This window comes from Ptychodera flava, chromosome 10 (assembly GCF_041260155.1).
Source record: "Ptychodera flava strain L36383 chromosome 10, AS_Pfla_20210202, whole genome shotgun sequence".
Classification (NCBI taxonomy): domain Eukaryota; kingdom Metazoa; phylum Hemichordata; class Enteropneusta; family Ptychoderidae; genus Ptychodera; species Ptychodera flava.
Window position 1 is genome coordinate 1,752,769 of NC_091937.1, and position 16,534 is coordinate 1,769,302.

At 37.9% G+C, this 16,534-nt stretch overlaps 1 protein-coding gene across 3 annotated transcripts in view; it reads right to left on the reverse strand.

Moving 5' to 3' along the window:
- LOC139141717 (uncharacterized) overlaps positions 1-16,331 on the reverse strand; it is a 63,377-nt gene extending 47,046 nt beyond the window's left edge. For all 3 annotated transcript variants that reach the window (XM_070711328.1, XM_070711327.1, XM_070711326.1), the window contains exons 1-14: positions 15,973-16,331; positions 13,489-13,546; positions 13,021-13,102; positions 7,627-7,757; positions 7,123-7,338; positions 5,873-5,977; positions 5,548-5,681; positions 5,065-5,269; positions 4,547-4,698; positions 3,994-4,195; positions 3,146-3,330; positions 2,781-2,964; positions 2,061-2,246; positions 1,623-1,802 (exon numbers count right to left, since the gene is read on the reverse strand). In XM_070711328.1, the coding sequence (XP_070567429.1) occupies positions 1,623-1,802; positions 2,061-2,246; positions 2,781-2,964; positions 3,146-3,330; positions 3,994-4,195; positions 4,547-4,698; positions 5,065-5,269; positions 5,548-5,681; positions 5,873-5,977; positions 7,123-7,338; positions 7,627-7,757; positions 13,021-13,102; positions 13,489-13,546; positions 15,973-16,050 (2,098 nt within the window). In that variant the 5' untranslated portion in view covers positions 16,051-16,331. The remainder of the gene's footprint in view (positions 1-1,622; positions 1,803-2,060; positions 2,247-2,780; positions 2,965-3,145; positions 3,331-3,993; positions 4,196-4,546; positions 4,699-5,064; positions 5,270-5,547; positions 5,682-5,872; positions 5,978-7,122; positions 7,339-7,626; positions 7,758-13,020; positions 13,103-13,488; positions 13,547-15,972) is intronic.
- Positions 16,332-16,534: the final 203 nt, after the last annotated feature.

Sequence of the window (16,534 nt, forward strand, 5' to 3'; positions counted from 1 at the left end):
GCTGCCAATCAGGACACACCATCGTCCTGATACCCTATAGGCTGCCAATCAGGACACACTATCGTCCTGATACCCTATAGGCTGCCAATCAGGACACACTATCGTCCTGATACCCTATAGGCTGCCAATCAGGACACACTATCGTCTTGATACCCTATAGGCTGCCAATCAGGACACGTTATCATCCTTATGTCCTATATGCTGCCCATCAAGATACTCGTCCTGATACCCTATGCGGTGTCAATCAAGATGCGCTATAACTATCGGGGTTCGACTTTAACAATTCATCTGCTCGTTGTCACACTAACTCTCAGTACACCATCCCTATACACATACCCTTCTCCAAATAACACTAAAAGAGATTGTACAAACAGCCAACACAAAGCCATCGACGCGGATTGTTAAGAATTGTCTGACAGGCAAAATGCACAAAGAACAGAGTATAGTTTTATTCTCTACGCAAAACATTTATTGTATCTATCAGAACATAGTGACATTGTAAGATATCGGATATTTACCGATGCAAAACTTTTAAGTATCGCGGGGCACTTTTACGCGACATCGGACATGAATTATCGATACTTTCTAGCGTCGTTATTAGAGTTGCTCAGAATTTTGGCCGCATACAGCGTCTGATATAACTTAAGTAGATGGTCGAACGTGGCGGGTTTAGCTCAACGAGTCGACGTGTACAGTAACAGTACTGAAACATCCTATATGTACATGTATCGGTCATTTAAGTATTCTAGGGGTCCAGTACGGAAAGTTTAAATACTTCTTCGAAAGTCTGCTTTGGCCTGATCTGTATAAATAGGATGACTTAAGACTCTCAGGTAGTGCAATGTCGAAGTTACAGGCTAGTTCTCAATAAGTCGAGTTTTGCCCTACTTGTACAGATGATGAATTATTTAGATACATACTCGAAATACATTGGCCATCGTGCGGTTAGTTGTGAGTTAAGCTGTGCTGTAGAATGCACATGAACTGTAAAATAGGAAAATCCCGAGATGTATCTAATGTATGTCAGCGGAATTTTAATATAAGATGCCCTAGTATAGAAACCGTGGTCGGGCTCTGTCTGTCTAATAGGGTTAATGAAATCTATACTTGAGATACAGGTGATCATAAGTCTGTATTGTTGTTAAATAACTGAACGACTGGCTCTTCCATGCCAGGTTGCATACATGGCGAGTTAGCATCGGCGAAGTTGTAATGGGCCCACCTATGTGTGAAATGCCCGAGATACAGGTAATGCATAGAAGTGTAGCGGGTCCACTGACTGTACCACCATGCCTCAAACCATACATTGTCTAGAAACTGAAAGTCTATTGAGCTCGATACTGGACAATAGTATTGGATATCTAGACCAAATGTAAATTTGCGCCTTCATCGAACCTTTGCACTTCCATCGAATTCCAATCCTCATATTTCTCCAAATGTAGGCTTTTTTCTCTCCCAATCAAAATTTTGCCTTAGCGGACGGCCCCTGATGTGACGAAAAAGGGGCGCTACCCGGGATGACCGCCGCGTAACTGTCCAGAAGCGACTGTGCCACATTGGTACGTAGCTGCTGTCGCATGTCACTTTGGATTCGCACAATCATACTTGCTGTTTCAACTTACCTTTGCACTCAGGGACATCCGGGCCCCATTCACCATTTGCTTGACATTCTGATGACGTAACATTATTCGTAAATTGATAGCCATCGAAACATCTGTAACGAGCAATTCCACCGTACAGTGTACTTGTCACATTTATAAGAATACCATTGTCACAACTCGGTGGGCCGCCGCACGTTATTCCTAAATAAATGGTTGAACAGAAGATTTCCAAATCAAAAGAAATCCAATTTGCTGAATTCTACTAGAGGCTTAAGCAATCCTACCATAAAAAAGATTGCCAATACACAGTCATGTGACTTTTCTCTCTTTTCAATTTGTAGACATTTTCGGCATCGCATTTTGATTTCTCTAATGGTCATACTGTATGAAGAAATGGCATCGTAAAGAAACTATGTGGAGCAATTTATCAGGACGTGAGTCATCATATACTTTCCTTACTTTGACATGCCGGTAATTGTTGAGTATCTGTCTGATTCCAATTTCCACCGAATAGACACCTAAGTGAAGAATCGGTGCCTGGAATTTGCCGGTACCCATCACTGCATGTGTACTGAACCGTTACATCATAATTTCTATCATCCGTACTCGCGAGGACGCCCTCACCGAGGGCAATGAGTGGACAATCTATGAAAATGATATAAGAAAATTGAATCAAAGAGTTGTCAGTTTGACGACACGACGGTGCTGCAGTTCTTAGAAATATTGTGTAGAGATACCATTTTGAAACATACATGTTTTCTAGGACTTGATTTGTAAGTGTTTGCATGTTTTCTTTGTTTTCGTGTTGTTTGGTGCTGTATATCCTTTAATTGGGTGTGCTTACCTAGCAGTTTTCTCCTTTTTGTCCAGGACCTATGGAAACTCTTTCACATATTCTTAAATAACAACAACCATAGATGGATAGCTGTAGCTCGGTGTGCACGATTAACGGGTATAAAGATTATTATCATCAACTCCCGGCGGTTCAAAGATCACATTCAAAAGGAATATGAACCACGCTGATCTTTACACCTTTGGCCAAGGTCTCCGTTGATGATCAATTAGAATTATCTTTCGAATCTGTGTTTCACTACAGTGTATCCTTCGTTGTCATACAGTGACTTATCTTATAAGCACACATTGAATATTGAATATTTAGAAAGTGATGTGTTACAATACCTGTTGAAAACCTTGCCCTGAATCCCTTGGCCGATCGTCTTCTACTGCTAACAAAAACGATGTAGAATTGTCCAGACTTTGACCGACAGTTAGGAGGGGGAAGAGTACCATCGGATACGCCATCAGCGTTGCCACTCCACGGACCAATCAAAATATTGCCATCGTTGTTTATGCCATCGTATACCTTCAAAAAGTAATTGCATAATTAAGTAATTGCATAATTAAACTATTGAAATTGACATTTTAGTTGACCATACATCTATAGGCTTAGTAAAATAGCTCATATTCTGTGACAAAGTTTTGTCGGGAATAGTAACTTGAGTTAAATGAGTAATTTTCACGTGTTCTTGTATTTGCATACTCACCATGATGTAATCATCGTCTGTGTTTCTTTCAAGTTCAAAATCTTCATCAAAGATAAGAGTTAAAGGGTTACCATCTGGTTCCTGTATTATCCATGAACAAACGATGTCATCTGGATATGTGCTGACGTCATAACCAGGCGAATCAATTATGCCAAAACTACGATCGATGTCAATCTCTTGGCAACCTAAAAACGAAAAATAAAGATTAATTTATTAATATTTCCATGTGCACAGAAAATAATATTTATAAAAAGTCAGCAATCAAGCTATCACAGATATGAGACATTGTATGTGCTTCTTGCATTCATTCAATATCTAACAGCCTGGCCATCTGTGTTGATTGTATCAAGAAACATATTATGTAAACAGGATGTCTTAGCGAAACTTTAGTTTGGCGTGATTTTGACTACTTTGTCTTGGATATTCAAGTTTGATTTTGTGTAGAGTAGACAGAATGTGTGTCTGTGCGTATTAAAATGCCTATTAATCTTGTTTTGATCGTATTGCTATGTCCATGTAATACTTTGGTACCCCGTCAGATATAAACCTCTATCGCATGGAAGTCACGAAAACGGCCTGATTGACCCACATGACGATATTTGTCTCTCGGTTTTCTATTACCTTCAAGTGGCTACCACATGGCGTTGTTGATAATTAAATGAAACAAATGAATAAAATTGACCCGCCTATGATTACACATAGTAAATAAATGGAAAAAAACAAATACATTTGACTTATAATGCATTATTGTAATGTAATCTCTCTCTCTCTCTCTCTCTCTCTCTCTCTCTCATATAACAATTCCGGTGCCGGCAACGCTGAGGGCGGGCATTCAGCAGGTCACTCACCTGCCCAGTAGTGTGCATTGAATCCTTTCATCGTAACAGAGTCATCACTTTTAAAATCTACTCTCATTTCGTTTTTTGACGATATGACAACATTTGGTAAAACTGAACCGGAAAATAAAGCCATTCTCAGGGAAGGTGTGAGGTCCGCACCATCAAACACAGATACAAGATCCGAGTCCTCTTCAGTCTCAAAGGAGATAAACTGGAAGAAATACAACACGGTGTATTCAAATGGCCGATCGGCAAAAAAGCTATCACCGCAGACTGTAGCTATGACAACGGAAGAGGATACTGACCCTATACAGCGACATTGCTGCGACAAAGTTTGATGACGTTTTAATATTAGTTCCATTTTTGGTCTACATACATCACCGACATTGTGAAAGTGAAGTGAATAATTTTGATGCAAAAACGGTTAGAAACTAAACGCAAGGGTAACAATGATAAATTGCGCGATTCCATTTTCTCAGCAGAAAACGCTAATGCTATGTTTTATATCGCTGCTAAATTTATACATAATGTTCTACATATCGCATTATGATATCAGTAATACCTGCAAGGTGATGACAAACTCAACGGTAAATGAAGTGAGCTGCCAGTTACAGTCTTCGTTATTCAAATAGTTCCTCTTCTCAAAAAAGCCAGTGCTTGTCAGATTCTGTTTGTACGATTCAGCTATGAAAGTGCCTCCACAACTGGAATACACTGGCAAATAATGAAAACTTAATATGGGATGAATTCATCATTAAAGATGAAACGCAGAATGTCCCAAGATTATTAATTTTCGGAAAGTCAAACATTGCTGTGAGACAATGAAATCAATCATCTCTGACTGCCGTCCATAGAAGTTGTTTCTTGGTCTCTGTTAACGAGCCACGAATTTCTCAAACCAAGTTCTGTTATGGTTTTTGTCTGTTTGATTTATTTTTAAGTCGAATATTAGAAAAAGGTTGATCTCTATGGTTGTGCCATTATCGTATATGCTGGGAAACTGTGATACTGTAACAAAATACACACTGGGGAGTCTTTTCAAGTCTGTAAAGTCGGAAAGCAGAGAGACTCAAATATTACCTGTTTCCCAGACTGCTTCAAACCCCTTTGCAGTATGTGAGCTATCTGAATGAAACTTAACCAACATGTGATTACTGCTGCTGATAACGATATCATCAGGGTTGTCAGGTCCACTGAATGTTGCAAGAATCTTGGATGAGTCGTAAACAGAACCATCAACGATCTCCACTGTGTCATGGTATCTTTCAGTGTCAAAATCAAGGAACTGAAATGAAGTACAGTCATAATGTCAGTTTTATACAGCCGATTTGAAATGAAGTACAGTCATAATGTCAGTTTGATACAGCCGATTTGAAATGAAGTACAGTCATAATGTCAGTTTGATACAGCCGATTTGAAATGAAGAATGGATAATTTTAAGAATGAAAAGTGAATGTAAATCTTATTGAAATAATGACAACGCACATTCCTAATGCTCAGTCTGACTCTTAATAAGCTGTACACACATCATTCCTGTAATTTACTTGGAAAATTATTAGCTACCTCAATCTTTATTTTAGATGACGGTGGTCCTTGAATTGTCCAGATGCAATCTTGAAGAATGTAGTAATTTTCATCCGGGTAACCAGTGCTATGAAATGTCCCGGATTCGCCACTTTCAAAACCTCCACACGTCCCTGTATGCAGAGAGTATTAAGTGTAATGAAACAGAATTACATCAACTGATGTAGTAAGTTACATCTTAATCTCACAGCACAGCGTAGCATATAGGTAGAATTTGCACGTTTTAAATGACATTCAAGATGTCGTTTCTGTTTTACACATATTAAGCCTAATAAGAGTAAAAATTAATCACTGCTATGCCTACCAGCACACCCTACTTCATCAGAGAAATCACCATCTCCACAGTCCACTGTACGATCACATACCCAATCAGAATTCAAGCATTTACCATTGGCGCATCTGAATTCACCTAAAAATGTAAGGAAGACGCATCGTCATAACCATTGGAAATATAGTAACTTTGTCGTTGCACATTCTGTACAATAATTCTTATTGACTGGTCAGAGTCTTTTCGTACTAACACGATAAGACATAGTAGATGATGATCAATCCATTGAATTGCGTAATTCTGAGACAAAACATTCTTTGCACGATTCAAGCACAGGTATTTGGAATCACTGTTCAATAGATGCTGCTATTCACTAATCGATAAAATTAATGGACAAACATAACCAGAGGTCCGTACCTTTATAAAGGAAAGCCTACAATACACAGAAACATATTCCTGTAACCCATATAGCCGTTATAGAGTTATAGAAAGGGAGAGTTTAATCGTGCATCTTATAATCATATCTTGTGACCACCGGTTTGCAATTTTGTGAGACCGGAGAATAATTTTGCCAGGTTTTGTTGACTGTGTGGATGTACAGTAAGATTTATATTCTCTGTATTTTGTCAATATAAATCGCCAAAGTATCTAAAACACGATTGGAACTAATTTGAGATAATTGGATCTTCATATTTTTCAAATTTCTCAAAAGTGTTAGGTGCCCTATAGCTGAATGTTGCGATATTACAAATGACTCATAAATACAAGTGTATAACTTAAAAAGAAAAGAAGATGAGCTTACATTTGCAGATAAAACCGACATTACTTTACTATCAAATTATTCCAAATTGTTCCAATCATGTTCTAATGAATTTCCAATCACACAAAAATAATTGTCACATCATAGACTTGTTTTCTACTTTGTGTCTCATGATATTATAATACTTTACTGCTCAACAACACACTCAGGGAGTGTGGTAAGGTAAAAATTACAAAACTCAAAGATGCAGACCTCAGCAAACACTGGATGAAGCTGCTGCTTGGGGAGGAACTAAAGTATAAGAAATAAATTTAGCAAGAGGTAGTTTATCTTTGTGAGTAAAGATATACATGAACTTTTCTCTGTCATTCAAATCAAGAAAGCCAGGATTATACAAACTTGTGGATGAAAATAATATCTCAATAAGTTCCGTATTTTGGACATTCTATTACAAAGTGAAATTCATCCTCAACTAAAGACTTATAATGCAATGACAGTAGATTTGAATTATTGATATCCGGCTTACCTTCAGCACAGGCCGCTAACTCACACATTGACGGGCTGATGTCATTACATTGTGCATGGTACCATGGGTAATTGTTTTCATAGAGACCTAGCCTTACACATTTACCGGACGATGTGTCAGGTTCTGTGTTTGCCCACTGACCATCAAATACAGTAGTTTTTCTGCCATCAGCGAAGTCATAGTCTGTGCTGCCATCAGGATTTGGTCCCTTGAAACCTAGTCAGTCAACATGAGGTCACGAATTCGCCACAGAAATGAAGAAATACAGTCAACATTTATCACGCTCAAACTAAGTTTGCACTCATTTTGCATCAAAAACATCACAAAATCACTTTCATTGATTCTTATTAGCAAACAATCACTTCTATCGGTACAAATGGTGTAACATCTGATGATACTTTTAGTCAAAGATTGACTTTGATATCTCTGACCGTCTTTCATTCTATTCCGATTTCAAATCAGTTACACTTAATTTAGATAAGATTTGACGTTTAATCCACATACCAATCCAGCCATTCTCTATGTCGACTGAAACAGTTTCGTTGTATCTCTGTCGAACTTGACTAACGATTTCAGCGCCAGCATACAGATTTTCTGAATAGCTCTCTATTGCAGTCAGGTGTCCGCCGTAGAATCTAAAGTTAAATAAATCAACAAATTAACATTACTTGATCATTTCCCGCTTTTTTGAATTAATCTAAAATGGTTGAATCTTATATTATTCGAATACATACATTTTTACGTTCCTCTCTATTGGTTTGTCTAGATGTTGTCGACAGTTTATCGGGAGAAGAGACGTGATTGGTAAACCAACGAGAACAATGAAAATCCTTGACGCAAAACTGATGGGATTCGGTCCAACTGTGACTGCTACGAGATTGCAACCTGCAAGTGACTGTACTGAATTCTAATTTTCAACAACGTCATTTACCAAGTATTCCGGATGTTCAATCCGTACATGTGCATGAAACTTACCTTTAAAGAAGTCAGTATGAGGCAAAAATTTAAATCTTATGAGATGCAATCATGGTGCCTAGGCAAACCCTTGCTTAAGATCTTTTACAAATCAGTGACTAGGTTTGTGTTGATTTGTTACCATGAATATCTAAATACAAGGACCTACTGCCTTTGACTATAACTCACTGACCGTTCCTTCAAGTTCAAGACTAGTCTACATCCTTTGAAATGCTAAATCACAATCGCTATGATTAATGGTCTGCACACACGTTTCTAAAACCACACCTAATTGTCAACGGTTGCAACAGACCGTATAGCCATCAATCATCGCGTATTCCATGATAATAACACTGATCGACAAAACTTTCACCCATACTAGCATACTATATAGGTTCCATAAAGCACACAAATCAAAAATCATCCTTGTTATTAGGAAAACTAGAATCGCAAAACTTCACAAGAAAACTTTAACCATTGTAAATTACATTCTAACACTTAAAATGGAAGTCAAACATTTTCATTCTATAGCATAAGAACAGTGTCAAGTCATGACATTGTTCAAGGTCATTACTGAACGGCCATTCTACTACACATCATAAGCACACACACATAGCCCGGATCCTGCATACAGTTTCAATGATTAAAGGATAGTCTTGCAATTAAGAATGATAGTGTCTCATTTATAAGGGAGCGTTCAGTTATTATGGCCGGGGTGGGCCGGCAAAATCTTCCTGCGCATCAGTCAAAATAAGTGAATCCCCTACCCATTGCACCAAAAAGTTGATGACCCCCTTTTAAGATGACAAAAATTTCATGACCCCCCTCCCCCACAATGCTTGAGTAAAGTTCCACACACATACACCTCTGGAGGGGAGGTATATTCTCAAAAACAAGATTCTCAGATTTTTTCAAATGACCCTCCTTACAAACTCACAAGGTGTTAATGTTCAAATTTCCCCTTCTGACTTGCTATAATTTTGAAATTACCCCTCAAAGGGATTGGACAGAAATTACAGGTGGGTCGCAATATTTTAGCACAAGCGTGTGTGTACAAAATTTTGATATTTGGATTTAATTGATAATCAGCTGTTGATAATGTTGATTCACTATAAATGGTAGTCTATGAGAAAACTATGTAATACTTTATCAATACAAAACTATATCTATGCATTTATAGATATTTGATAATTGACATAAAAGTACTTGATTGGAATAGGGTTGTTACAACTGGTATGTGGACAAAAAATTGACTTTAGAATTTCACCGAAAATGTTCATCAACTATACATGGGAGTCTATGATAAAATTGTGAATATTTGTTTTCCAATGAAAAACTTGCTATGCTTGTGCATATACAGACGTTGAATAATTAACATAATTGTACTTGATTAGAATATGATGGTTAAATAAATGTGCATATTATGTGTACAAGAAATCTGATTTTGGAATTTCACTGAAAAAGTCCATCCACTGTACAATGGAGTCTATGAGGAAACTATTAATAATTATTTTCAAATACAAAAATAGGTAAATCTGGATGTTTATGTACTCTTGATTATTAATATTAAAGTACTTGATTAGACTAGGGTGGTTATAAATGGATATGTGTGCAAGAAATTGGATTTTGGAATTTCACCAAAATGTTAATTCACAATACATTGGAGTCTATGAGAAAACTACGAATAATTTTTTTTTACAATGCTAGACTAAATTAATTGTGCTTTTATAGGTGTTTGATAATTGATACAAATGTACTTGATTCAAATAGGGTATTTGAAAGTGCAGATGTTGACAACAATTATGATATTGGAATTTCACCTAAAAGTATTATTTCACTTTTCATGGTACTAGTAGTCTACAGGTAACTGTTAAATAATTTCCCTGACAAAACTTGCTATATCTCTAATATGTAAGTAATAGGAATTGTTCATTGCCCACAGTGAGCTCGATTTACAATAAGACAAGCCTCAGAGTTGCCTGGTCAAGATTTTCATGTGACAGACACATGTAATTATACTTTTGTTCAGATTTACAGTTAAATGACTTCAGAGAATGAAACCTGGGTGCAGCGAATCATTTTTATCTCCCAGAATATTTCTGAACACTGAAACTGCTTTTTGACGGGATGGATACTTATGAAAATTAAGTGACCCCCATCTGAGCTGTTTGAAAAATACATGACCCCCCGTTGCAGCTTTCAAATTTAAGGTGACCCCCACCCCTGGATTTTGCCGGCCCACCCCCGGCCGTAATAACTGAATGCTCCCTAAGACGTTAATGAATACTAGCGATAGCGTGTTGGTGGATCATGGAGGGAATGAGGTTACGGTGCACCCATGCACGGTGACTTGTACCGCAACACCATCGTTTACTTTAATGGTCTCTAGGGACACTTCAAGCATTTTGTATCGTATCCGACTTAAGTATCAGGCCGAGTATCGTTTGTGTGAATAACTGTTTTACTTTGTTCATTAGTTGATGGTAAATGCAAGCCATTTTACTCGCTCCTCGTGTTCGCCTTTGCAGCAAGTTCTTCCCATATGAACTGTCGTCAGAGTGTATCTCGTCAGGGACAGTCAAAGAAACTGTTCGTGCGAAAAACTTTGATTGTAAAACGAATACTTCGCGGGCGGGCATTTTTCCCGTATCAGCGGGCAAAGCAGGCAGGTTTTTCTCCTAAGTGAGCAAGGAATTTCATTTTTCTGCTCAATGAGCATCGTGAAAAGGGGGCGGTTGGCGTAGTGCGATTCACTTCTGAGGGGGAGCGGTTACGTTTCCGGCCAGGAGGTCGGGGTGTACTCACAGCGGGAAGGCAGTTAAGGCCAATTATAAGGTATCGCATTATTTTCTCCAACATATTTTACTTCTGTAAAAGGTTTGAAAGTGCGACAGAATATCACATTTAACTGTAAAATTCATGGTTACAATTTCTCGATCTCGGCTGGTTGGCTGCTCCATACATAGTATACAACTACCCACACAAGCGCAGGGCTAAATTTTCATCAAGGGATGACATCGGGATGGATTCTATAATTGAATAGATACTCTAGAAGACAGAATCCACATGTCAATAGTCGTCATGCGCTAGCTGCAGATGGATGCAACTGAACGTTTGACACCAATTCAGCCATTTACCAATGACTCGTTACAAATTAAACGCTGTGCCAGAATGATTTACAACTTGGCAATATTTGGTAATTCTAAAGGTAATCTCTATGGAGATCACAGGCGCGACAAAACACTTGGAATGGGACATTAAACTGCTATACAAGTTTCTTTTATGAGTTTTTATGTTTCTACATCGAACACTTCTGCACTCGAGAATGATGTTCTCACGATGCCTACAGTAACCATGGTCAAACCATAAAATGTGAAGTCCTACCATAAAATGTGAAGTCGTCCTGACATTGGAACTAATCAAAGTTTCAGTAACTAATGTCAGTCAGAGATGAAGGAGATAGTGCAATACAACTCTTTCGTAGGCTAACTCAATGCTATGCTACTATGATACACGTTGCTGAGTAATGGACATGGTATTTCTACGTTGGTTTCTCACACCACCCGGCCGTTTTACTGATGCTTGGGCCACTCCTTCAGATGCTGCTTGTATCGATACAGCAAAAAAAACGTTGCCTCATAAAAAGGCAACCAAAGAGTCGGCGAGAAGTGGTACTAAACCATAGAAATGCCAATCAGTATCAATGTATTCATGTTCACAGTCAGCATTGTTCCGCAGTAGGTATCGTAAATCGAGAGTGATGAAATTCTTAGTGGTTTATAGTCGACAGATTGGAACGCGCACAGTATTCTATTCAAGTTTGCTGAAAACACAGTGTGGTCATTTGGTCTCTAAAACACAGTTTGGTCATTTGGTCTCTAAAACACAGTTTGGTCATTTGGTCTCTAAAACACAGTGTGGTCATTTGGTCTCTAAAACACAGTTTGGTCATTTGGTTTCTAAAACACAGTTTGGTCATTTGGTCTCTAAAACACAGTTTGGTCATTTGGTCTCTAAAACACAGTGTGGTCATTTGGTCTCTAAAACACAGTTTCGTCATGACATTTGGTCTCTAAAACACAGTTTGGTCATTTGGTCTCTAAAACACAGTTTGGTCATTTGGTCTCTAAAACACAGTGTGGTCATTTGGTCTCTAAAACACAGTTTGGTCATTTGGTCTCTAAAACACAGTGTGGTCATTTGGTCTCTAAAACACAGTTTGGTCATTTGGTCTCTAAAACACAGTTTGGTCATTTGGTCTCTAAAACACAGTGTGGTCATTTGGTCTCTAAAACACAGTGTGGTCATTTGGTCTCTAAAACACAGTGTGGTCATTTGGTCTCTAAAACACAGTGTGGTCATTTGGTCTCTAAAACACAGTTTGGTCATTTGGTCTCTAAAACACAGTTTGGTCATTTGGTCTCTAAAACACAGTTTGGTCATTTGGTCTCCAAAACACAGTTTGGTCATTTGGTCTCCAAGAGACTTCGATGGGCCAGAAAGAAACAGTGGTACTGCATTTGTGACTTCCAAAATGCATTGGACCTGATTTCTCGAGTTTTTTTTATTAAAATTATTGTGTACTTATTTTACTTTTTAAACATTTTGCTGATAATTAACAAAACGTTTGAAACATAGACATGACTTTGGCAACTTTTCAAAACCAAACTACACAGTCTCAGAGGTCTCTTTGACTTTGTTAACTTCCGAATGTTTCATTGAAATGATCGTTTCGTTACTTTAACCTGCACAGTTCAGATAATAATATGTATTCCCTAATTAAAAAAATGTGTACATGTCGAAACAAAAATCTTACGACATTTAATATTTTGCAGGAATTCTACTTGGAGGATACAAACGACCCATAGTTTTCCGATTACTGCACATCCATTTCAGGGAGAAGTGTACTTTAAATAGTTATGGATAATTTCATTTGAGACTTACCCCTGGCACGTGATTTCAGCATTATCATATGATTGTCCATCAGCTACCGCTTTGTAACAAGACGCACCTCTTAGTTGATAGCCTGTCATGGAAATAAAATACCTATCAAAATAGTGTTCATTTGATATAATATTCCTTTATGAAAATTATGATACGCAGACGACAGTTGATTTTCAACTCATTTTTACATAATTAATCAGCAGTTGTAACAAGTTAATGAAGTGAAGTTGATGTTCAAGTGCGTCACTGTAAGTTACAGTGTAGAACTATTACATCAAACGGACTGAAATGGTTTTGTCGGCTTTTACACAATATTTAAATTTGTTTACACAATATCGACGCTTTCAGATTAAATTAACATATAGGTAATTACGCTTTTAACTGCCAAATCCCTGTTCTAAATGAACTGGGACCTGTCTACGTCAAGGTTCAAAGAGGGATAATGGTTTAACATCAAGTTTATCTCACCTTCTGGACATTCATACTTCACAAATGGTGTTCCAAATAATGATCCAAGATTAAGTTGCTGAAAAAAATAAATAATGCTGAATGATCAGTAAGTTACTTCGCTACCACCGCCTGGATGAACCGATGGACCATTATAAAGTGTACTTGCTAAGTGGTTGCTACTGATACTGACACTAATACAAACAACGGTTTGGTTCTATTTATTAACTATCAATACTCTGTAAATATAATTGTATATTCATCGATTTTGACCAGTTTATTTTGTACATACATTTGTTATCTCTCGTGCATATATTTGGTCAAAATCTGGTCAAAATCTCGTGGTATACAGTCGCTGGGTTTAGTTTATTTCTATTGTATCATTACAGTATCTTGAAATTCTGAGTTGGAACGTCAAAAGAGGATTTTGCTCTTGCCGAGAGCTCGTGCGTGTGCCAGCCGTGCTATATCGCGAATATACCACGGTTTTATTTTCACGTCTCGACCACAGACAAGGTTTTTTTTCTTTTCTGTGTCTCGACCAATCAGATCGCTGTATTTGCACCTCCAATACACTGGTGTGATATAATAGTGAATATAGCGTACCAATATCGTCAATGTCATGGTAATACAAATACTTTACGGATAAACAATGTTTTATAACGTTTTTGTCATTGAAAATCTTGAATGAAACTCACCAGTTTTCTTTGAACAGTCTTCAGCGTAAAAAAGGTTTAAACTATGTTTGGTGTGATCGTGTAATTCAATTTGCATGTTAGCTTTCCTTTCGACGAAAGTGCAAGTATAAAACTGTAAGTGTTTGCACAATAGATGGACCCATTTGACCCTAGACATGTTATTTGCATATTGGGACTGGGCATTAATTGTTCTATTGTCAGACTGTAAAAGATTGCATACATTACGTTAAGGTCTTTCTCCTTGTCTGTGGTTTATTCAGGAAGCCCTGCCCAGAGTGTCAACATCGTGCCTCACTGCAATTACGCAATATCAGGAACTCTGACGTTGCTTTACAATCCAGTTTTTACTTTACAAGCCATTTCCATAACTCAGCGTGATCGTTTCTGAACAAGAAGCCTCGTTCGGTAAATAATATTACCATGTCAAAGTATATGAGATGAAAACTGCATTATCATATGAAATGGCTATACTTATCACACATGAGTAGAGCCCCCTTAGACTATACACATTTTGCTACTATTTCTAAAGCATATACCAACCCAATTTCGTTGACAATGGATTTTGTATTAGAACGGTAGGTCGCTTAGTCAGTTTCCAGAACGTATTTCACAAATGCTCTCCGGCAATCACCAGCTCGCCATCGAACACAAAACTATATTTTTACAACTTTAGCTAAGAGCTTGGCGCCGTAACTATCTGAAAAGTTTGAAATATGACCTGAATCGGGCATTGTTTGTGACCCTGCTGCCTCTCAGATGTATTTCAATGCTGTATCATGCTTGGGTGAGTGGGAAAGTTTTCCTCATTAAAAATGAATAGAAGTGATGTCCTATCGTCTTCTGGAAACTTTGAAGCGAGAAAGAACAAAGTCGAGGTCGGCAGGATAACAGACGTCCCCGGTACTGCGGTGATTGTCCTCGTTATTACTGGTTGGTTTATTTCTCAAGGCCTCTCCAACCGTCATTGACCTTTTTGGCGTTACAAAGAGTGACCACACCTCGGAATTATTTTACGGTCTATGTGTCAGCAATATAACACTCTCTTATACACAAAGGCAGTCTTCATACGGAGTTAATGATCCCAAACTTGTTAGTAAAATAATGTTGCTTGAGTACCTCTCTCTCTCATTAATATACACGCAAACATATACTCATATACTCATATATAAAAGGGGAAAGGAAGACACGCGGATTGATAGACACACAGATAGATAGATAGATAGATAGATAGATAGATAGATAGATAGATAGATAGATAGATAGATAGATAGATAGATAGATAGATAGATAGATAGATAGAGAGATAGAACGTCAACAACTTGAAAGTAAATTAAGTTAGGATGGTCATGATCACCGTGTAGGGATGTTGGTTCAAACAAGGGAGAATGTATCATAAGATATCTACGAAAGTTCAGAGCCGCCGACCAACCCTTCCTCTGCTTGGTATCTCTATTTACCAACTGTTTAAGTGCTGCCATTTTACAATGCAACTATGTGTTGATATCGGTCGACGTGGAGATGGAATTTTCATGTGCCATACTACATGATAATTCCGTTATGTAAGGAATAAAAACTACATCAGAAATCAAATGCTTTACCCGAGAAACAAGTCATTTAATCTTGAATTTACAGTTTCTTTTACAATTTTCCACCGTTTTTTATTAGAGAGTTCAACTCTCTAGACTTATTTTACGTGCAATGAGTGACAAAAGTTGACTAGATAGGGTTATAAAAATCAAAGCCCTCTGTTAAATTTGGTTTGCATCTTGCAAATCGCCGACATTGGAATGTTTGAATTTTTACTCACCGCGGAAATATCTTCAGCTGCGAGGAAAAAGACCAGAATGATGACGTACAGGTTCCTGACACTGCATGGGAAACACATGTTGAATTGTTGGTCTGTCCACGCCAGCTGTTGGTCTAGAGGTTGGTCTTCAGTGCACTGCAAACATCGGCTGAAAGTAGTGGTTCTTCTCGCCTTCCTAGTAAACGACTTTTTCTACGAAACTTTCCTCGATCAAGTTATTCCTTAATGTAGAATTGGTAGAAACGAGCCAGACACGCCGATACGAGCTGGACCTTAGCGATAGAAGGGTCCAGGTATCTGGTGACGGTTCAGCACACAAGGAACGGTTATCGGCTAGAAGGCAGGTACACTGGCCATCTCAAAACAATTACCGTACAGAGTTTCACTTAACAGCTAATTTGAATAACAAAGACAACAAACTGGCTTTAGGGAGGTCATGGCAAACTGTCCAATACAGTGAAATACCAGGTCTATTTATCAAATGGGAGTGTTCTAGTTGGAACTCGGGTATTAATGATTTTATTTTTCCTTTAGACTAACCTCTCTCTTTCTCTGCAAATAA